General features: G+C 43.5%; 1 protein-coding gene across 1 annotated transcript in view; it reads left to right on the top strand.

Annotated features, from left to right (window-relative positions):
• The first annotated feature begins 10,308 nt into the window (after positions 1 to 10,308).
• AKAP13 (A-kinase anchoring protein 13) overlaps positions 10,309 to 18,857 on the top strand; it is a 123,191-nt gene continuing 114,642 nt past the window's right edge. Inside the window, exon 1 of the mRNA XM_054387801.1 lies at positions 10,309 to 10,484. Within this exon, the coding sequence (XP_054243776.1) occupies positions 10,324 to 10,484 (161 nt within the window). The 5' untranslated portion in view covers positions 10,309 to 10,323. The remainder of the gene's footprint in view (positions 10,485 to 18,857) is intronic.

Below are 18,857 nucleotides of genomic sequence, written 5' to 3'. Positions count from 1 at the left end.
GCAGCCTATGCTTTGCCTCTCAGAAGGAGCTGAGGTATCTCTGTGTCTTTTGTAATCACACAGCACAAGCTGCTGTAAATGGTCACTGTTTTAACATATACCCAGAAGGGGTTGGTTTGAGTGCATGCCAAGGTCTGTGTGTCAGCATCATGATGGCTCCTGAGATTTCCTGAAAGAAACCTGGCTGTAGGAAGTCTGATGCTTCTGGGGCTGTTACCCTTGTGCCACGAATCTGGCACCTTTGGTAAATGTTCATTCCCTGAAAGAAACCTGGCTGTAGGAAGTCTGATGCTCCTGGGACTGTTACCCTTGTGCCACGAATCTGGCACCTTTGGTAAATGTTCATTTCATAGCACAGATGCTAAGTGACTGGAATGTGTAAAATAAATACTTTTTTTTTTTTTTAAGAAGTTGTGGCTCAACCCCTGAGGATTTGTTTCCCATGCCTGGTAGCACAGCAGCTGGGTGAACACAGACAGTCTCCAATTTTGCAAATAAAAGAAGGCAAAGGTGGGAAAGCCTGTCCCTTAACCACAGCAGTGAGGGTTAGTGAGAATTTATGAATAAACCCCAAGGCTAGCCCAAAGTCTGTGCTGACTGCTGAAGCAGAAGGTCCAAGGACTTTGGGATGCTGTGTCTGTGGAATTCTGCTTTTCTCTTGTGTCACAAGGCAGCGTAAGGAAGCATTTTGGGAGACTGAGGGGGCTAGTTGCAGTGTGTACAAATCCTTGCTGTGAATTTTCAGGGTTTCCCTTAAGGAATGTGGCTGGGAAGCATCTGTTCTCAAATAGGAATGGGATGTGGCACAGCAAACTCTGTTCTGATCTTGCTGCTTTATTTTTCACCAACTTGCTGACTGCTTTTGTAAAGTGTACAGACAGACAATCCACAGGTAATTCAAGCTGTTAGCAGGCATTAAAAGATTTGATTGTGTTCAATGGTTTCCAGAGAGAAATTCAGCTGCTGTCACATGTTTACAAGGAGATAAACACTTGGTATTCTTTTTTTCTCTGTGGAAGACTCAGATGTTGCTTTCTGGATGTAAAGAAAAAAAAAAAGTTGTGATAATGCAGAGTTTTCTGGTTTAGGTGATAAAAATACAATCAAAGTGATCTTCAGTTAAAAGCTTTGAAGCTCTGAATTGCTGCTTATTTTGCAGGAAGGCTGAGATGTGTTTTCTCTTTTTTACTTTGATTATTCTTTGGGAAATCAGGCCATTAGTTTTGCATTGATTTGCTGAGCATGTGCTTGTGTGCCTGGAAGTTGTGATTGTGTGGGGTTCTGAATGCTAATGGACCTGTAGAGCATCTGTTGCATCCACAGTGAGAAAGAGGGGAGCTCTGTATCACTGAGCATTGAGGCATCTTGTGGTGAGGCTTCTGTAGACAAAAGGGAATTAAACCAATGGCACTAAATGCAACTTGCATCCAGGAATATTAGTGCTATAAAATGTGCCTTTGCTGTGAGTCATAAATAAGTGGAAAAGGGCAGGTTATTGATGTTTTGGTCTGTCTCTCATCCTCCGATTAGCTTCTTATTGCTAGAGGCAGATCAATCTCTTAGTTTTTTTCCAGTGAGATAATTACATGTAGGGAATTTTGGGGGGCTGGAATTTGTGCGATGGGCAGGAAATATTTGTACACTCAAGCACCCTTTTGGTCACAACATTTGTTTTGCAAGGGTGAAATGGAAGAGATGTTCCTGATTTAGATTAGGAAAAACTTCTGTGGTAAAGTGCAGAACCCCCTATACTGGTGCTCGTGGGTTGGATTTGGGGGTAGGGGAGAAAAGAACAGCAAAGATTGAGGCTGTGGGAGCCTTTGAATGTTTCCATGTCCTGACCAGTGTCCTTCCAGTCACACCATGTCCTGCCTCGTGTCACTACCTGCAAACAGCTATTCCGATTCATATTTCACGTTTTGCTAAACGTTAGCACCAGATACTTCAAATAACCTTCTGAAAGGAGAAAATACAATAGAAATGAGAACAAAAAGAAAATGTCAGATCCCTTCTTGAAAGATTTTTAGTGCTGCCTCTGAGCTGGCACATCTCTATGGACTCTTGTGGGCTGGAAACAAGACGCTGCTGTTCAGCAAAACCTCTGAACGCTGGAGCGAGCTGGGAGCCTCAGCCAGCTCCCTGACTGCTGCAGCTTGATGGTCAAGCAAGTTGGAAAGTCAGTTTTTGTAAGGACTGAAGTAGGAGCCTAGCTCTTACAAAACCAGGAAGCAACGGCCTTTCTGCAGGCAGAAGCTGGGTAGAAGATCCACTGGCACACACAGTTCTATGCTGCTGCTTGAGTAGAGATCGCTCCCTGTGGAGGCCTCTCCTTGTTTGTGCCTGCACCCAACACTGAGCAATCTTTGAGCAGAGGGTAGGGAGTTCTTTGCTGCCACCCGCCTCAGAGGGCAGAGAAGTTGCTAAATACAACACCTAGCTCCATGTGCTGAGGCTGTTTAACTAATCTTTTGTGTCAGTAGGTTTGTGCAGTGCAAAGTCTGTGGTTAAGGTGCACACACCAAGGAGAAAGAAACACTCCACGTGCTCCTAGGCACCAGCAGACTGGTGGCTGCATCACTGAAATGATCTTCAGCAGTTTGTATTCATCCCTTCTCCTGTGAAGACTGAGAGAATTGGGACTGTTTAATCTGGAGAAGACAAGGCTGAGAGGGTATCTTATCAATGTCCGTAAATATCTGAGGGGTGAGTGTCAAGAGGAAGGTGCCAGGCTCTTTTCAGTGGCACCCAGTCATAGGACCAGGAATAATTAATATAAGCTGGAACACAGGAGGTTCCACCTCAATATGAGGAGAAACTTCTTTCCTGTGAGGGTGACAGAGCACTTAACAGGCTGCCCAGAGAGGTTGTGGAGTCTCCTTCTCTCTGGAGACTTTCAAAGCCAACCTGGATGTGTTCATGTGTGACCTGCCCGAGGTGATCCTGCTTTGGCAGGGGTTTGGACTGGATGATCTCTGAAGGTCCCTTCTAACCCCTAACATTCTGTGATTCTGTGATGTTACTGCAGCATCCCCTTTTTTTCTAACACATTAGGAGGTTTGACCTTTTAGTATGGAAAAATGCAGGATTACTGTGGACAAAGCTATGCAGGAATCATCTCCTTATGTTTTGGTTACCAAAGCAAGGTCTTCATTCTTTACTCAAAATGAAAGGTGTAGTACTTCCATATAGCCAAACTGCAAAGAGCCTATCCTTTCAGCTGCAGGTTAGAAATTCCTCCAAGATGACTTAAAACTGCTGGGGGACATTTGCAAACATTCCAATGCCATTTTTTTCATGTTTCTTTGTAGATAACCTACTTGAGTTGGCTTCTTGACCTAGAAGTTTGTTCAGTTTCAGTAATTTGGTAATCTTAATCTCTTACACAGTCGGCAGTCTTTACATTTATTCCTTTGTTATCTTTTTAGACACCATTTCTATTAAAACAAATTGCAAAGAAAGTGAACGTTTCTTCCTGTATTGTCATCAGAGCATTTTCAAAACCCCACTAAGTTCATCTCTGTTCTTTTTCTCCCCATTAGCCTGGAACAGCAAAAAGTTTTATTGCTTAAAAGCAAATTGTCCAAAGAGTAAATGCACTGACATTAGTTGATTCCCACAGTAATATTATTTTAAGGATTTGGTTAACTTCCTCAAAACCAAATATTTATTGATTTTTGTTACTCTGGTACAATGTGAATGACTGAAGTTGTTTGTGATCACAAGTTCTTATTTCTTCACCCAAAATCCACTGGAAAAATAAATGGATTCATGTGGACCTCAGGAAGCTTTGAATGAACCCTTTGTGCTGAATTTAACACTGGACCTTGTTTTTGTAGGATTGAGGCTTGAGGATGAGCTTTTTGCTCAGCAGCCAGTGCTGTGGAGCGTTGTGCCCAGCCTTGGCAGCCATGGAGAGCCATTGCTGGGTATCATGAATCCCTGATGGGAAAAGCAGGTTCACATAACAGAATCCTCTCTCTTAAACCATTTATCAATGCTCTTGTCTTGTGGTGTTCCCTGCTTAATTTTCTGTGATACTCTTGGCCAGATTCCTGATTCTTCACCCTTCTGATGTGAGCCTGGTTTGACTTCAAGGTGTCTAGGTAACAATTGCTTTATGGAGTATTTTCCCCTTTATATATGTATGTATGTATAAACTATTTTCTCAAGGTCTTCCTCATGACAGCTGCTCTCAAAAGCTGCACTTACATTTCAGGGTGTTCTGATCAACATTACATTCCTGTGGAGAGGTAGCACAGTCAATTAACACCTGACTGTAGAGCAGAGGAGGGACCTGTGGGGATTTGATCTGTTTTCCTATAACAGTGGCCATAATTTTGGTGCCTGGTTTGTTCTTAAGATGTTTTGTATCTGACTTCTAAGTTGCCTTCCCACTCTCTGTCTCATTTTTCTCCTTCTCCTTGAACCCATCTGCTGTGTAGGACTCTCGAGCTGCAGCCTGCTACTGCTATTTGTAGAAGACGTCAGAGAACAAGTCTTGTCTTTTAATCCTTAGTTTAGAGAAAAGGACGCCAAAAAGACTTGCCTTAAGTATCTCTTTACCCATGGATACAAAATATGTTACAGAGGTCTCATGTAATTGGGTTTTGGGAGTGTAAAGTATCTTCTAGATCCCACTTAGTGCCATACTATCAGAACATGGGATAGGAGCAATCAAGTTTGCTGACCTCAGAGGTCATTTGGCTCCTCCATCCTCTCTTGCTGAGGCAAGGAGAAGATACTCAAGCATTTGATTAGATGAACTTGATAGCAAAAGAAAGCCTGACCTGCGGTGAGGCCAAAGGAAGTGGAGGAAGCAGTGCCATGCATGGTGCGTCTCAGCTGGTGCAGCTGCCTGTCCTTGAGTTGCAGGGGCAGGGCAGGGTGTGTGGGCCAGGAAGGGGTTTACATTGCAGGTCAAGAGTGTCTGAACCCGCTTGGGTAAGTGTCCTGACTTCCCTGCACAGCTGCTGTCCTCGTTGCTGCTGCCCTTGGGCAGTTGTGTCCTGAGGACTGTGCTGCTCCTCCAGCACACCCCGTCCCTCCGCAGTAGGCAATTCCTGGACCTTGCTCTTAATTATCTATCTGTACGAACTCGATGGCATCTGCAATTTCAAAATACCCATAATTAAGGATTACTCCTGTTACCATGGTATTCTAAACACAGCATTACTTTCAGGTGCTGTATAATCATGTCCTTCTTAATTATTACCAGTGCACTGTAACCTTCTGAAGAACAGAGTTGTTACTGCTGTCAAAGGCAGGCTTATTTACTGTTCTAAGTGGCGTTTAAAGATGGTTGTTTAAATGGAACAGATTGTTACCCTTTATATCTAGACATCAAAATTGAAGGTGCATTCTGAGGATGCATGCAATGTAAACCTAACACTGGGATTTTCTATTTTAAATGACTGAAGAGAAAATAAGCTAACTAGGAAAACCAGAACAGGATATTTAGAGGTATGAGTAGTGATTGTGGCTTGTTTGTGTTGTACTGGGGATAAAAAAAGGCAGAAGTAAAATGAGGGAAAAACTTAGGTTAATCCTTCATTTAATTATCAGGAGTAAATAGATCACTTTCAGAATTCCTTTTATATAATATTCTGGCAAAAGCTTGGAGGAAACAGTCTTTTCATTTTGGTACCTGACAAGCAAACAGTGAAACCCAGACCTATGGTTACAATTTCAGTGCTGTGAGCTTCCAGGAGCTGGTTGGCAGAGGATTGCGGTGATCAACTACACATGAAGACATTCCCTTGGCAGCTTAAGGAGAAGCAGTCCCTTTGATGAGCTGAAGATAGCCACCATTTACAGGCAGATAACTAGGAGACCTTCTCATTAGATAAAAGACTTATCAGCCTCTTAACTTCAGGCATACAGTTACTTGAGTATGTACAGCTTCCCAGAAATGCTGCAGAGTAAACATCCACGTGCAGTAAATTGCATAGAAAATTACACCTGAGAGCTCCCCAGGTAGGAAGTGGGTAGGCAGGGAAATCCTTTGCCTTGGTTTGAGATTGAGTGGATCAGGGTTGCAAGTTTAAGAACTTCATGTATATATAAAAGCAGTGGGATTTCAGTGTACAGCACAGCAAGAGTGTCATTGTGATTAGAGATTGTCATTTTATTGGGTTTGGTTTTCTACAGAAAGGGAGAACATCTGAAGAAAATAATCAAAGTACTTATTATGAAGGAAAAAAAAAAATAATAAAAGGCTGCTCAAGACCTCATCCAACCTGACCTTCAACACTTCCAGGGAGGAGGCCTCCACAGTCTTCCTGGGCATTCTGTTCCAGAGTCTCATCACCCTCGTACTGAAGAACTTCTTCCGAAGATCCAGTCTAACCCTGCTCTCCCTCAGCTTCAAACCATTCCCTCTTGTCCTATTGCTTGATACTCTTCTGAAAAGTCCCTTTGCAGCCTTTCTGTAGGATCCCTTCAGGTACCTCTAAAGCTCTAGGCTGAACAGCCCCAGCTCCCTCAGCCTATCCTCACAGCAGAGGTGTTCCAGCCCTCTTCTGGACTCTATCCAACAGCGCTGTGTCCTTATGCCGAGGACACACATGCCGTATCTCAGGGCATGGAGGACACAGAGCTGTTGGAGAGACTGAGCAGTTCACTGTGGGTTACTTTCCTCTGAGGAGAATTTGTGTGTTCTCAGATGTGTCACACCCAAACTTGGTTGCTTTTTTTTTCCATTTCAATCCTTATTTGTTTTGTGCTAATGGCACCTTAAACTGTAATCCTTTGCTATCAGCAAAGCACATTTGACAGTACTCTCTGCAAATGTAATCCTTAGTTACCCAGATAAACTGTCTGCTTGTGTGTCACAGCTGCAAAAAGAAGCACATAAAAATAATGTATCTGAAGTCTTCTGCTTTGCCAGCTGGATTAGAGTGCCCTGCCATTATGGGACAATAATAATATGTTTCAACTCTTGCCTATTACTAGGAAATGAGAGAGGAACAAAACAACTTGGCCTTCCCAGTATCGTGTGTCTTGTATTCCCACGATTTCCTAATTACAAGAAACTTTCAGTTGACATTGAAAGGCCAGGCATTTTAAGATGAGGAGCTCATGCTTGATACAGGGTAGGAGAAGCAGCTCTGGCTGTTCCATGTTAAAGCTTTTGTTACTGTATGTCAGGGACAAGCATCTTGCACTGTAACAAGACCTTGAAATCGCTGAGTGGGTTTCCAACGTTTTGTGTTAAAAGCTTCATCCCTTCAAAGATAGGAAGACTGGAGGGATCTGTCCACCCAGGAACACTGCTGTACGTGATGCAGACCAGCTTTCATCTTATTTTGAGCAACAGCATCCACCAACAGATGTATTTTTCATTATGCATTAGTGGTTAATCCTTCCCACAGATGGCACACGCCTTTTTGATGGAGCTCTGCAAGTTTTGCACACCCCAAAACTTCCAAAAGCTGTTGCCTGGGGCCCCTGCAGTTGTTGTATGTACAGTGCTTGTCTCTTTGCTGCCATCATCTGTGCCCATCTGTTAGGATGGCCTCATGCCAGTTTATATGTTAGGCAGATCTTTCCAAATAGGCCTGAATAGTAAATTTGTGTGTTTAACGTGCTCTGGATGGCAACACGCCATGTCTTCTTGTACACACCTCCTCTGCACGTCGGCCTTGCTCAAAGGCATTGGGGCAGGGCCCATGTTCAGTCTGGTTGTGCTTGTGGACACCTCCATCCAAACTCTGGGACTCCTGTGTCCACTAATTGGATGATAGGATTGTTTCAAAAGAATGGGAAAGGTGAGATTTTCAGAAGTTGCAGTCATACGAGCAGATGACATCAGATGGGTGTTTGGGACAACTGGGAGGAGGAATTTTGTGTGGGAAAATAGGAGACAGAGGGGCACCCTCCTGGATCAGGGGCACGATGAGTATTTGCCTACATCTTTACAATGAGGGTGGTTGAGCATTGGGACAAGTTGCCCAGAGAGGTGGTGGAGGCCCCATGCCTGCAGATATTCAGGATGAGGCTTGACAGGACTCTGGGTGACCTGATCTAGTAGAGGATGTCCTTGCTGACTGGAGGGGGGTTGGACTAGATGACCTTTGGAGGTCTCTTCCAACCCGTGTGATTCTATGATCTTAGTGAACCATGAGTTGGTGAGTAGAAGATGCTTTTACCTAATTCTGGGGCTCTCAAATGCAGGTAGCATTTTGGCTCAGGGATCCATGTTTGTCTTTTCAGGTCTGTGCAAGGGCATCCATCTCAGTTTGAGAGAGGATGTTTGCTTTCAATAAAGCAGCTACAGTGAGGAGATCCTGTGCTAGAACAGACATGGTCAGGCCAGAGCAACACATTCTTTATGCAGGCAGCTGTCATTTGCTCCAGCAGAAGTGCTTGTGTGCTTCCTCCATGTCAGTTGGAAGAGCTGTAGAGCTTTATTTCTGCAAGCTGACTCTGTTGGTGTGGTAGTACAGGTAGCGTAGGAGTATTGTGTAAGTTCATTGAGTGAAACTTTGGGCATCTGCTTTCACTCTGGGTAAGTCTCACACATACCGACACTTTCTCCAGCCTCATCAGAGGCTTTTTCTTTATGCCTGTCTATATGGTATGTTATTTTTCGTTGGTAAGTCCAAGGCTGTGACAACCATGAACTCTAAGTACCTTGTTATGTTGCTTATTCCTAAAGCATTACACTCCATAGTACTTAATACCAAAATCCTTGTCATTGCTCTGTCACAGACTGAGAATTTGTCTCTGACTGAGCTCAGCTATTCCCTTTTTCTCTAACCAGCTGGAACCTTCATTCAGACATGCTCATGTATTCAGGACAGCATGGTTTTGCTTTACGGTAATCAAGAGGAAGTTAGGGGGAAAGGATTGGTTTGTAGCCCAGAGACCTAATTTGGAGTCATTCGGAAGAGAGCCGGTGCCAGAAAGTTTTTGGTTCTTGAATACAGAGTAGTTCTTCAGGAACTGATCCAAAAAGTTGGGAAAAATTGTGTCAGACAGGGGAGAACTGCCCGTTTTTGCTTTGTTTTTCACCAAAGGTCTTAACAATGTCCCTTAAGAAAGCGAGTAACCTAGAAAAACAGCAGCACTCTGAGGGAGTGATTTCTCTTGAGGCACACTTACTGAGGAAAAAATAGTTAATCAAATCCTCAAGCCATCATGTACTTACATTTTATTATTTTTTTTCTAAACCTGCTGTATAGGCTTGGCTGGCAACCAAATTAATAACCCAAGAAATCATTGCTCGGTGATATTAAAGATATAATACCAAGTGTGCTCATTGGCATAGCTTAGTGAGACACAGTTGGTGCCTTGTTGTTGTTGTAACTGCCAGTCAATACTGAAATCCTTTGTTAATAAAAAGAACAAATTTTTATGTCTTGCAGGTTTTTTTTAACCCAAATGCTTTTACCCTTCATAGAGAACTAACAGGCTTTGATCTGTAAATACTGTATTTCAGCAGTGCATCTGGAGCTCATTGCTGGTGGAAGCTTTTCAGAGCATCATTCTAGGGATACAGCTTTTAGAGTAGGGGGATATTTTCCTGAGATGAAAGCTCAGGCTCAAGAGTGACTTTTTACCAAATTAGCAGGTCACAGTTATTAGATGTAAAAAGCAGCAGCAGCAGCAGATTGCTGCTACTCAGAATGATAGAGCTACTGTATGAAGCTGAGAGTAGCTGGTCTCGGGCATAATCAAGTCAGGAAAGCAAACCCTTCCATTTTTGGGTTTTCTTTCCTGCACCATAAGTTAAACTGTTTGGGTGTTGGTTGGTTGGTTGGGTTTTGTTTGGTTTTGTTTTGATTTGATTTGTTTTGTTTTGTTATATAACTGCTTTAGATTTGTGCTTCACATGTAATTGATCATTTTTTCCTGCCATGGGACAAATCCGCATCTCATTAAATAAGAAAACTTCTCTGTTACTAAAACGTGGCCCTGGGAATGTGAAGAGAAGGTTTGGATATGAATTAAAAAAACCCCTGTCCATGCTGGGATCTGTTTGGAAATCCTGCAGCTTGGTGATTGCTGTGACTGGTGATGAAATAATGTTACTGTCATGTTGAAGGCTGTGGTCAGTCTCACACTGCAAGGTCCTGAGCACTTCCAGTCCCTCTGTAGCCTGTCCCTCTCTTCAAAGCACTGCTTCCTCCTGGGTATTGGCAGCCAGTGTGTTTTCCCAGGTGCTCCAGGTTCCTCACCGTTTGGGCTGGCAGCTCCACACCAGTGGTGTGTGGTGTGGCTGGGAGGTGGGGATAAGACATTCACCTAACTCACAGCCTACCAATTCCCATTTCTTTTTCTTCCCCTTCTTTCTCCCCAGAGAACATCCCTCGGGAAACTCTGATGCATTTCGCAGTGAGGCTGGGCCTGCTGCGGCTGACGTGGTTTCTGCTCCAGCAGCCAGGTGGAAGAGGAGCTCTCAGCATCCACAACAATGAAGGGGCAACGCCTGTAAGCTTGGCTTTGGAGAGAGGTTACCAGAAGCTGCACCAGCTTTTGACAGAGTAAGGATGATTTGATGGTTCCTCTGCTAGTTGTCCATTCTGTATCATGCTTGCCTTTTGTTGCTGAACATTATCACTGAACAGAGTCCAAGAGCTGCTCTACCCTTAAAGCCAAATTTTGTATCATTTACTTTCTTGTTAGCAAAATACCTCTCTTGTTAGCAGCAATGGGGACAGGCCTTTAGAGTTTAGGGGAAATGCAATAATATTCTGTTCTCCTTTTCTGTTGCACACTGTTCAGCTTCCAGCTCTTTTAAAGCCCGAAGTGAGTCACTGTAATATCAACTAATTAAGACAAACCTTATGCAAACACAAATGGAAAATCTTTTCTTCCAACAAGCAGAGCTGCACAAAAGAGGGGAGCTAGTGGGCTTCATGGTGTTGGTGGTTGACTGTTGTGCTTGTACTTTGTAGATTTGGATTTTATTAAATTAAATACCTGAAGGGATCCTACAGGAAGGCTGCAGAGGGACTTTTCAGAGGGGTGTCTAGTAATAAGACAAGGGCGGATGGTTTGAAGCTGAAGGAGGGTAGGCTGAAGTAGGGTTAGACTGGATCTTAGGAAGTTCTTTGGTACAAGAGTGCTGAGACTCTGAAATAGGTTGCCCAGGGAGGTTGTGGCTGCCTCCTCCCTGGGGGGTGTTCAAGGCCAGGTTGGATGAGGTCTTGAGCAGCTGGGTCTAGCTGAGAGATATCCCTGCCTATGGTGGGGAGGTTGGAGTAGATGATCTCTGAGTTCCCTTCCAGCTTAAGCCATTCTGTGAAATGATGATAAATGTACTGAAATAAGGCAGCATCTTGTAGAGGATACCAGCACAGGGGAAAAAAAAGAGGTAAGAATGCAAGTATTTAACAACAGAAACTGTCCTTTCTTGAGTGGTTGTGACGAGCAGCCAAATCTTACAAGCTCGTAGCAAGTAACTTGTGGCATGACCATTTGCTGCAGTGCTTTACCTGGAACCCTTCAGAGGATGGCAAGTTGTTGAGTAGCAAATGTTTGGAGATCAGTCTTCAAAAGCTGAGGTTAAAAAAGACAAGGAGTGTACATAAGTCTCGAGGTGGGTGGTTGTGAAGAAGAAAAGATTCAGCCTGCATGTGTGTTACTCTGATTCCTGACTCTCTTAGGCTTTGTTGTTAACTTTCTTTTCCTGAATGGAGTTTTCAGGTGCTTGGGGTTTATGCTGAGTGACCCAATGCCATATTTAGGGAAGGTTCAGGATAGGACAGGAGCTGCACTCTAACCTTTTCTTGTGCCACTCTTGGTTGTGATTGATACAGAGATGACAGCAGTGTTAGTTTTGTCTCCGATGATTTCAGCAGTCACACTGTGAAAAGACACAACTCTTGCAGGCTGACTTGTAAAGCTGGAATGTGCAAATTCATCCTACAACAGCTGCAAAGTTCTCCAAAATGAGAATAACCACGTTAGCAGACTTTATATGCTGTCAAGAAGCTTAAATTGTCCAAAACTTTGTTATAGAAAGCTTAAGTTAGCCAAAACTTGATTGTAGAGTTCCCAGCAAATTTTGTAATCTGAATATGAGTAGAGCTGGTAACTTAAAAAAAAGGGAAGTAAACAAAACTATTACAGCAGCTATTCATGTATTTGGTGCAGGATTTCACAACTGGGTCCAATACTGGAATGGCAATTCTTGCACAGTGGAAAGAAAAAAAGAGTACTTGTATTACACAGCTCTGCCCTGTTCCATTCCCTTTAATGGGTGCTGCTGCTGTTTTCCAAGGGATTTCTCTGATGACCTTTACAGTTCATCTTTGAAAATAAGACACTAGCAACTTAGAAACAGTACCATCAAGATCCCAGCTCCTGTTCTTCTTTGAATGTCCTTAAACTGTCCATTAGGGTTAGTTTTCCTCTTGGACTGCTGGTTGGAAATGTGTCTGAGAGCCATACCACATACCCCATTACTCTGAAAAACCTGACATCTCCATGAAGCCCTGCAGACAGAAATCTTTGGATGCTACAAGCCATGGACCCCTTTCTCAATGGGTGGTGGGGCACCTTGTGACGTGGGGACTGCCACAGCCTGTCCCCATGGAAGGGTGACAGCTGCAAAACAGGCGCAGCCTGATTCCCCAGAAAAGACCTTTCTTGTGCATGGCATTTTCTACAGTGATATGAGATCAAGGCTTGAAAATCCCTATTAAGAGGATGAATATTGAGTTTCAAAATGCAGAAAAGCAGACAAATTCCATTAAGAGAGTATCTGTCGTTCATATGCTGTCAAAACACAATGGGTCCTGTCCAGCCTCTTTTCTGCACTCTGCTTCTGCGCATGCTGTACAATATATGCACGAAATTTGGCACTCGACTTGCACCACTCAGCAGAACACAGAGCAGCAACGCATGTGAGAGAGTGGCTGCACAAAGGAGTCATTATTTTTACAAGTAATTAAGCTGCACTTTGCCAGATAAATGAATGCAGTGTGTTTTGTGATGCGTTATCCTTGGGGGGATTTTATTGTTCACTTGCTTGCTAATTTGTGGGACCCTGCATTTTACAATGATTCTCCCAGCCAGCACTGGAAAAGGGTGAAATTTTCCTGTAATTAGGATACAGCCATTAAAAAGCAGACACAAAACCTTCTCCCTTGTTGCAGCTTTGCCAGCCTTTGGCTGCAAAGCAGCTTAATTCAGCTGCAGTGTAAATATTTTTCTCAAAAACTAATTACACTGATGACATTTTCAATTTCTGTTTATTGCATGAGCTGTCCCTTTTCAGCTGTTGCAGTTCTTCATGGAGAGGAAAAAAAAGGCGAAAGAAAGGTGCTTCCAATTTAAATTGTGCAGCCCTTGAAGATTCCTTTCTGTAGTGTTGAGCTTGTTGTGCACTGTCTCTTGCATCTTGCATGCCGACTGCATGAGGTTCAACAAGTCAGAGTCCAAAGTCCTGCATCTGGGTTGGGCCAGTCCCAGGCACAAATCCAGACTGGGTGCAGAGTGGGTTGAAAGTAGCTCTGAAAGAAAGAGACTTGGGGGTGTTGTTTGCTGAGATGCTCACCATGAGCTGGCAGTGCCCTCATGCAGCACAGAAGGCAGCTGTGTGCAGGGCTGCAGCCAGAGTGTGGCCAGCAAGGCAAGAGAGGGGATTCTGCCCCTTGACTTTTGTGAGACCCCACCTCAAATACAGTGTCTGGTTCTGGTGTCCCCAGCATAAAGAATGACACAGAGCTGTTGGAATGAGTCCAGAGGAGGCCACAAAGATGATCCAAGGGCTGGAGCATCTCTGCTATGAGGATAGGCTGAGGGAGCTGGGGGTGTTCATCCTGGAGAAGACTCCAAGGGGACCTTAGAGCTGACTTTCAGTACCTGAAGAGAACCTACGGGAAGGCTCCAGAGGGACTTTTCATGAGGGTACTTAGAGAACAGGACAAGGGGGAATGGTTTGAAGCTGAGGGAGAGCAGGGTTAGACTGGAGCTTAGTTCTTCAGACGAGGGTGATGAGATGCTGGAATAGGCTGCCCAGGGAAGTTATGGATGCCTCCTGCCTGGTGTTGGATGAGGCCTTGAGCAGCCAAGTCTAGCTGAAAGGCATCCCTGCCCATGGTGGGGAGGTTGAAGTATATGATATCTGAGGTCCCTTCCAACCTAAGCCATTATATGATCCCCTGTCAGGAAAGGTGCATGGGCTGCTGTTTTCAAGGCCAAACTGAGGAGGCTGTTGAAGATGGAGAGCAGGATGCAGATAGCATAAGGGAAATATACATGGATTTTTTTTAGGAACATTCTTGTTTGCTTGCTAGCAGATTGGTTAGCAATTATTTTGGTTTTCTTAAATAAAAGTCGAAACAGAGTTTAAATAAATTACTTGCATTAAAAAGCTTTGGAAACTAGGTAGGTTGCACAGCCTCTGAGTTTCAACAGTTTCAGAGTCTATTCAGAGTGAATTCCAAAGCAAAGGGTCCTTGGTTGAAGCCTGTTAGTTCCCTGTGTTGAAATTGGCCAGTGCTGGCTGCGTGGCATTGTCAGAGCTGGGCTGTTCTCCTCAGAGAAAGGTTGGCTGTAAAGAGGCAGCAGAGTTTATTAAGTGGCAGTAGGATGCTGTGTCTGAGTAACTTGGCCTCTGCAGCAGGACAGCTGCAGTCTGCAGTAGTTGATGTTTTCAAATGCAGTTTGGTGTAGTAACACAATCTGCCTGCCAGCTCCATGTTCTCCAGTGCTCTGCAAGTCAGGCGAGGAAAATGGCTCCAAGAGACAGCGAGCATGCAGAATCTCAGGGAAGTTGGGGATGCTGCTTTGTAAAATATACAAGCACTGATTTTATTTCTAATTCCATTTCTGCAGAGCAGTTCTGTCTAGTAACCCCAAAGTATTGTGTTTGGTTGTTTGTTTTTTTTTTCTTTCCTGTGAAGCCAAGTGCTTGTAGTTCCTTCACAGCTGAGAGCTATTTATCTCCCCTAAAAAAGAGGTGTAAGAGAAATGTAGAACCCGTTAAGAAAATGCTTGCCTTTTACTAATCCCTTCAAAGAGAAGTTTCAGAGTTGTAACAGTCTCTGAGTTCTTCAGTATTAATCTTAATTTCGCTGTTTTCTCTGCTTGCTTATTGCTTTTAAGCACTTCTGCACAGCTCTGGGATTGCTTTTCTTTCAAATCTCCTCTCAACAACCGGGAAGCTCAGTATGTGAAACTCCTAAGTCAGTATGAGTCTGTGTTTCCATAATTAAACTGATTTAATTAACACACATGAGGAATAGGTCACTGATAGCAGAAAGGCTTTATGAACATTTTGCAGTCCATGGTTATCACTTGCTATTGTTCTGACGTTGCCTAAGTAATTGGTGAAGTCTGTGACCTGTAATCTCTGTGCTTCTGCATCTCAACTGAGGAAGCTTTTTCAGTCCCTTCAGTTTTATAACTGAGTAAACTTCTCAGCTTTTCTGAACCAGAGCTGCAAGAGGATTTGCCTGGCACCTCATTCCTTTGCAGCCCAGGTACCTTATTTCTTCGCTCCTCCATTTAGAAAGTCCTTGAAGCTTGTGTTTAGTTTCAGAAACATCCAGTTCATGTTCAGCAGTGAGTGTGGTCTTAGTTTTAAGCCTTTCTTACAGTGCCCTGCCCAGTCTGGATGACAGTTCAAGATGTCATTTTTCATTGAAGTTTGGTGTTGGGTTAGTTGCATTAAATCCAGTCTTTGTGTAGGCAAAGTGCCCTATGTGCTGCAAATGCTTTTCAAACTGACTGGAAACATTGCTGACTGCTGTGACTTCAGTGCCAGATCTGTGGCAGCTGTATACCAGCAGAGAATGTGCAGGCTGAACCCCTCTTTCCTCTGTGCACCCTGCCATTATTATGAGCTGGGAACTCTGAGTCTCCCCTGGGTTACACCAGCTCTCCCAGTATTTATTTGGAGCACAATGAGCTAGATGCAGCTGGGGACAGGCAGGTGGCCAGAAGGTTGGCACCACATGGGCAGGTGATGCTGTGTGTATTTTCAATTTTATTTCTGGCAAAGCAGAATCAGCAGCTGAAGAGTTTATTAGTGTTTCTGATATTTCTCCTTCTGTTCTTCCTCCCCAAAACAAGCAACAAATCCATTTGATTGCTATTCAGGGTGCCAGGCAGGAGGTTTAGGGTATGACTTGCTATGGTCTGGCAGGAGAGAAGAACATTTGACTTCATTTTTCCAAGTGCTGGCACCAGATTAGCATTTAAAGGAGAATTCAGAGATGATAGAAAAGCATTGAAAGAGGACGTGGTGAGAGATGTGTGTTCACAGGATGCTGTTTAGCTGCAGAAGTATGGGAGCAAACAGAGTCTGGCTTTGTGACTGTGTATTGCTGAACTTCAAGGTTATTGTTTTAAGCAATGTTGTGTAATTGATTGAAAGAAGCTGAGGTGCTGTGAATTTTTTTTCTGGCCACAGCAGAGGAGCAGACTGGGAGTAGGGTGATGGAGGAACCAGGTGTAAATATGATGGAGCAGGAAGAGTTTGTTTTCTCTCTCTCCACCTACTCAGCCACTGCCTGCTCCAGCTTTTACTGACTTTCTAGTGTGTTCCCACATGCCTATGAAGGCTTGTATTTTCATTTGCTGGCTCCCTACTCTCCTTTGTTTTGTATGTATCAACCTCTGAACAGGGAGAGACGAGAGGCTTTGTGTGGTGGAAACAGCTTTTTACTGTCTCTGATACCCTGCTTGGAAACCGGAGATCCTGGGAAATGATTCTCACATAAACTGGTCCATGAGGAGGGGAAAAAAGATATTTGAGAACTTTTGGTAAGATAGGAGAAGAAAATTATTCCCTCCCTAGCAATCCTGATTCAGAGGTGATGCCCAGAATTACAAGGTCCATAAAGCCTGAAGAGCCTTGTGTGGTTGGTAAGTGATCATGATAGGTCAGCTCCATTTCAAGATAAATTTAGAAAATGCAGATAAGTGAATTCCCAGAACTGCTGGGTTTTGGCCTCTGGCATGAGTTAGCTGGATACCCAGTTAGGATACTCATATTTAGCCTCTGCAGCAGATTTACTAGGAGTAGTGACGTTGATGGTGGAGGTTGGAGCTTGGACAGATTATTGTAGAAGACAACTTCATAAACTGCTGTGTCAGAGGCAGCCAAAGCGATCATCTTTGGGTTGTGTTACAGAGTCTGTGGTCACACTTGCTTGCAGCACACAGAGATGTTCTGCAGAGACAAGTCTTCCTTCCATATCACTTGTCCTGATCTGAGATGCTGTTTTTAGCTGTAAAGAAAACACTGTTTGATGAAGGAGTCTCCATGACTGTGCTTTTGTGTTTCAAATGCAACAGATAGCATCTGTTTTCACTCCTCAGTACCTCTCATAGATTCACCTTAAACTTCTCTTGTTTACTGTTGAGACTCCAAGTTGACATTGAGTTTTGTTGGACCTACAGCTTCACATCCTGAGTCTAGTATCTTTGTTGGTAGACAAGGCTATGAAAAGAAAACAAATGGAGAAGTGCATTTAATAACAAACAGTTACTCTCATGCACTTCTCACTTCTTGGCAAATACAGCTGATGACAGTTTGGAGCTGGATGTTTGCTGGCTTTGTTTTAGATCTACAGTGAACACTGAAGGCTAGGAAGTGCTTGGGTTTAGGAGCACAGACCCTACATCTGCTGTTCTTAGGATATGTTTGCCTGCAAAGAACTGTTGAAGGACCAAGCCAGCTTCTCCTGCATGATTTCCTACTGTAGAGTGTCCATCAGTGGACTGCAATGTTAGCATTAATTATTTTGAAGCCTGTTGTTAGATATTTAATCTGGTATTGGAGGGTAGGTCATGCACTCCTGAGTTCAGTTCAGTGTCTGAACCCACTGCAGTTTGTGTTTGTGCAAAGCACTGTAAGAGGTTAGTCATCATTTCTACATCAGAAGAACTTTAACTCTTTCCTTCAGCACCAAAAGTATTCAAATTAGGGAGTGATCTATAAAATTTTCTTATATAAGAACCTTTTTTTTTTTTTCCTACTTTCCTGGGTCATATGGAACTCTTGGAAGCACCTAAATGTCATGTTTAGTAAATATCTTTTAAAAATGATGAATGTTTTACCTGGTTTAACCCATTCTAGCCCATCCTAGTTGCTTGTGTTTGAGTCTCTCGTAACAATGCATGTTGATGGCTCCAAAAATGAGGAGGAGCAAAAATGTGTTTGTGTGCATTAGTGTTTTGTGTATCACTAAAGATGGGGGGTGCAAAGCTGGTGGTCATACATACACAAAGTCTCTATTACCCCAACACCTCTGCACATAGCTTTGTAGTTCTATCAGATGTCTAAGATGCTGGTGACTGCATTAAGTCTGGTTGGGTGCTGGGGTTTCACAGGAGGGATTGTTGGCTTGGTTTAAATTGCATGTCCAGCATCCTGTCCCAGTAGGCACCATTCCTTTTTTTATCAGTCTGTCTGATCTAGTCTTTTCAGTGTGATATGATAAGAATAGAAATAAAAGGAATGCAAGATTGAAATTCAGTTTAGTTTTTGTTTGCATGACAGATAAGAGCATCTAAACTCCAGCATTTCCTAGTGTTTCACTGCAGCTTTGTTTAATTTAAAACAAACAGAAAAAAGGTGATTCAGGTGATTCTCCCCCCCCCCCCTTTTTTTTTCCTTCTTTATTACATTAATCTAGGAGCTGGTGCCTTCGGAATAAACCTACAGCTGTTGTCAGGCTTGCAGTAAGAGCTGGCAATGCTATGGAGTTTGTCTTGTTTCAGCCAAAGTCCAGCCCAGAAATCTGGAGGGGATATCTCCAGGAAATGACACCTTGAGTTCCCACACTGCTTCCTTGCCCATTTGTAAGGCTGTGGGATAAACCTCCTAACACAAGGTTTTACTTAGCCCACTGAAGCTTTTTTTTGTCAATCTTCTGATCTCTTCCTCCCTCCTTTTT

This window comes from Indicator indicator, chromosome 16 (assembly GCF_027791375.1).
Source record: "Indicator indicator isolate 239-I01 chromosome 16, UM_Iind_1.1, whole genome shotgun sequence".
NCBI lineage: Eukaryota > Metazoa > Chordata > Aves > Piciformes > Indicatoridae > Indicator > Indicator indicator.
Note: the sequence above shows the minus strand (reverse complement) of the source record. Positions and strands in the feature narration are given on the sequence as shown.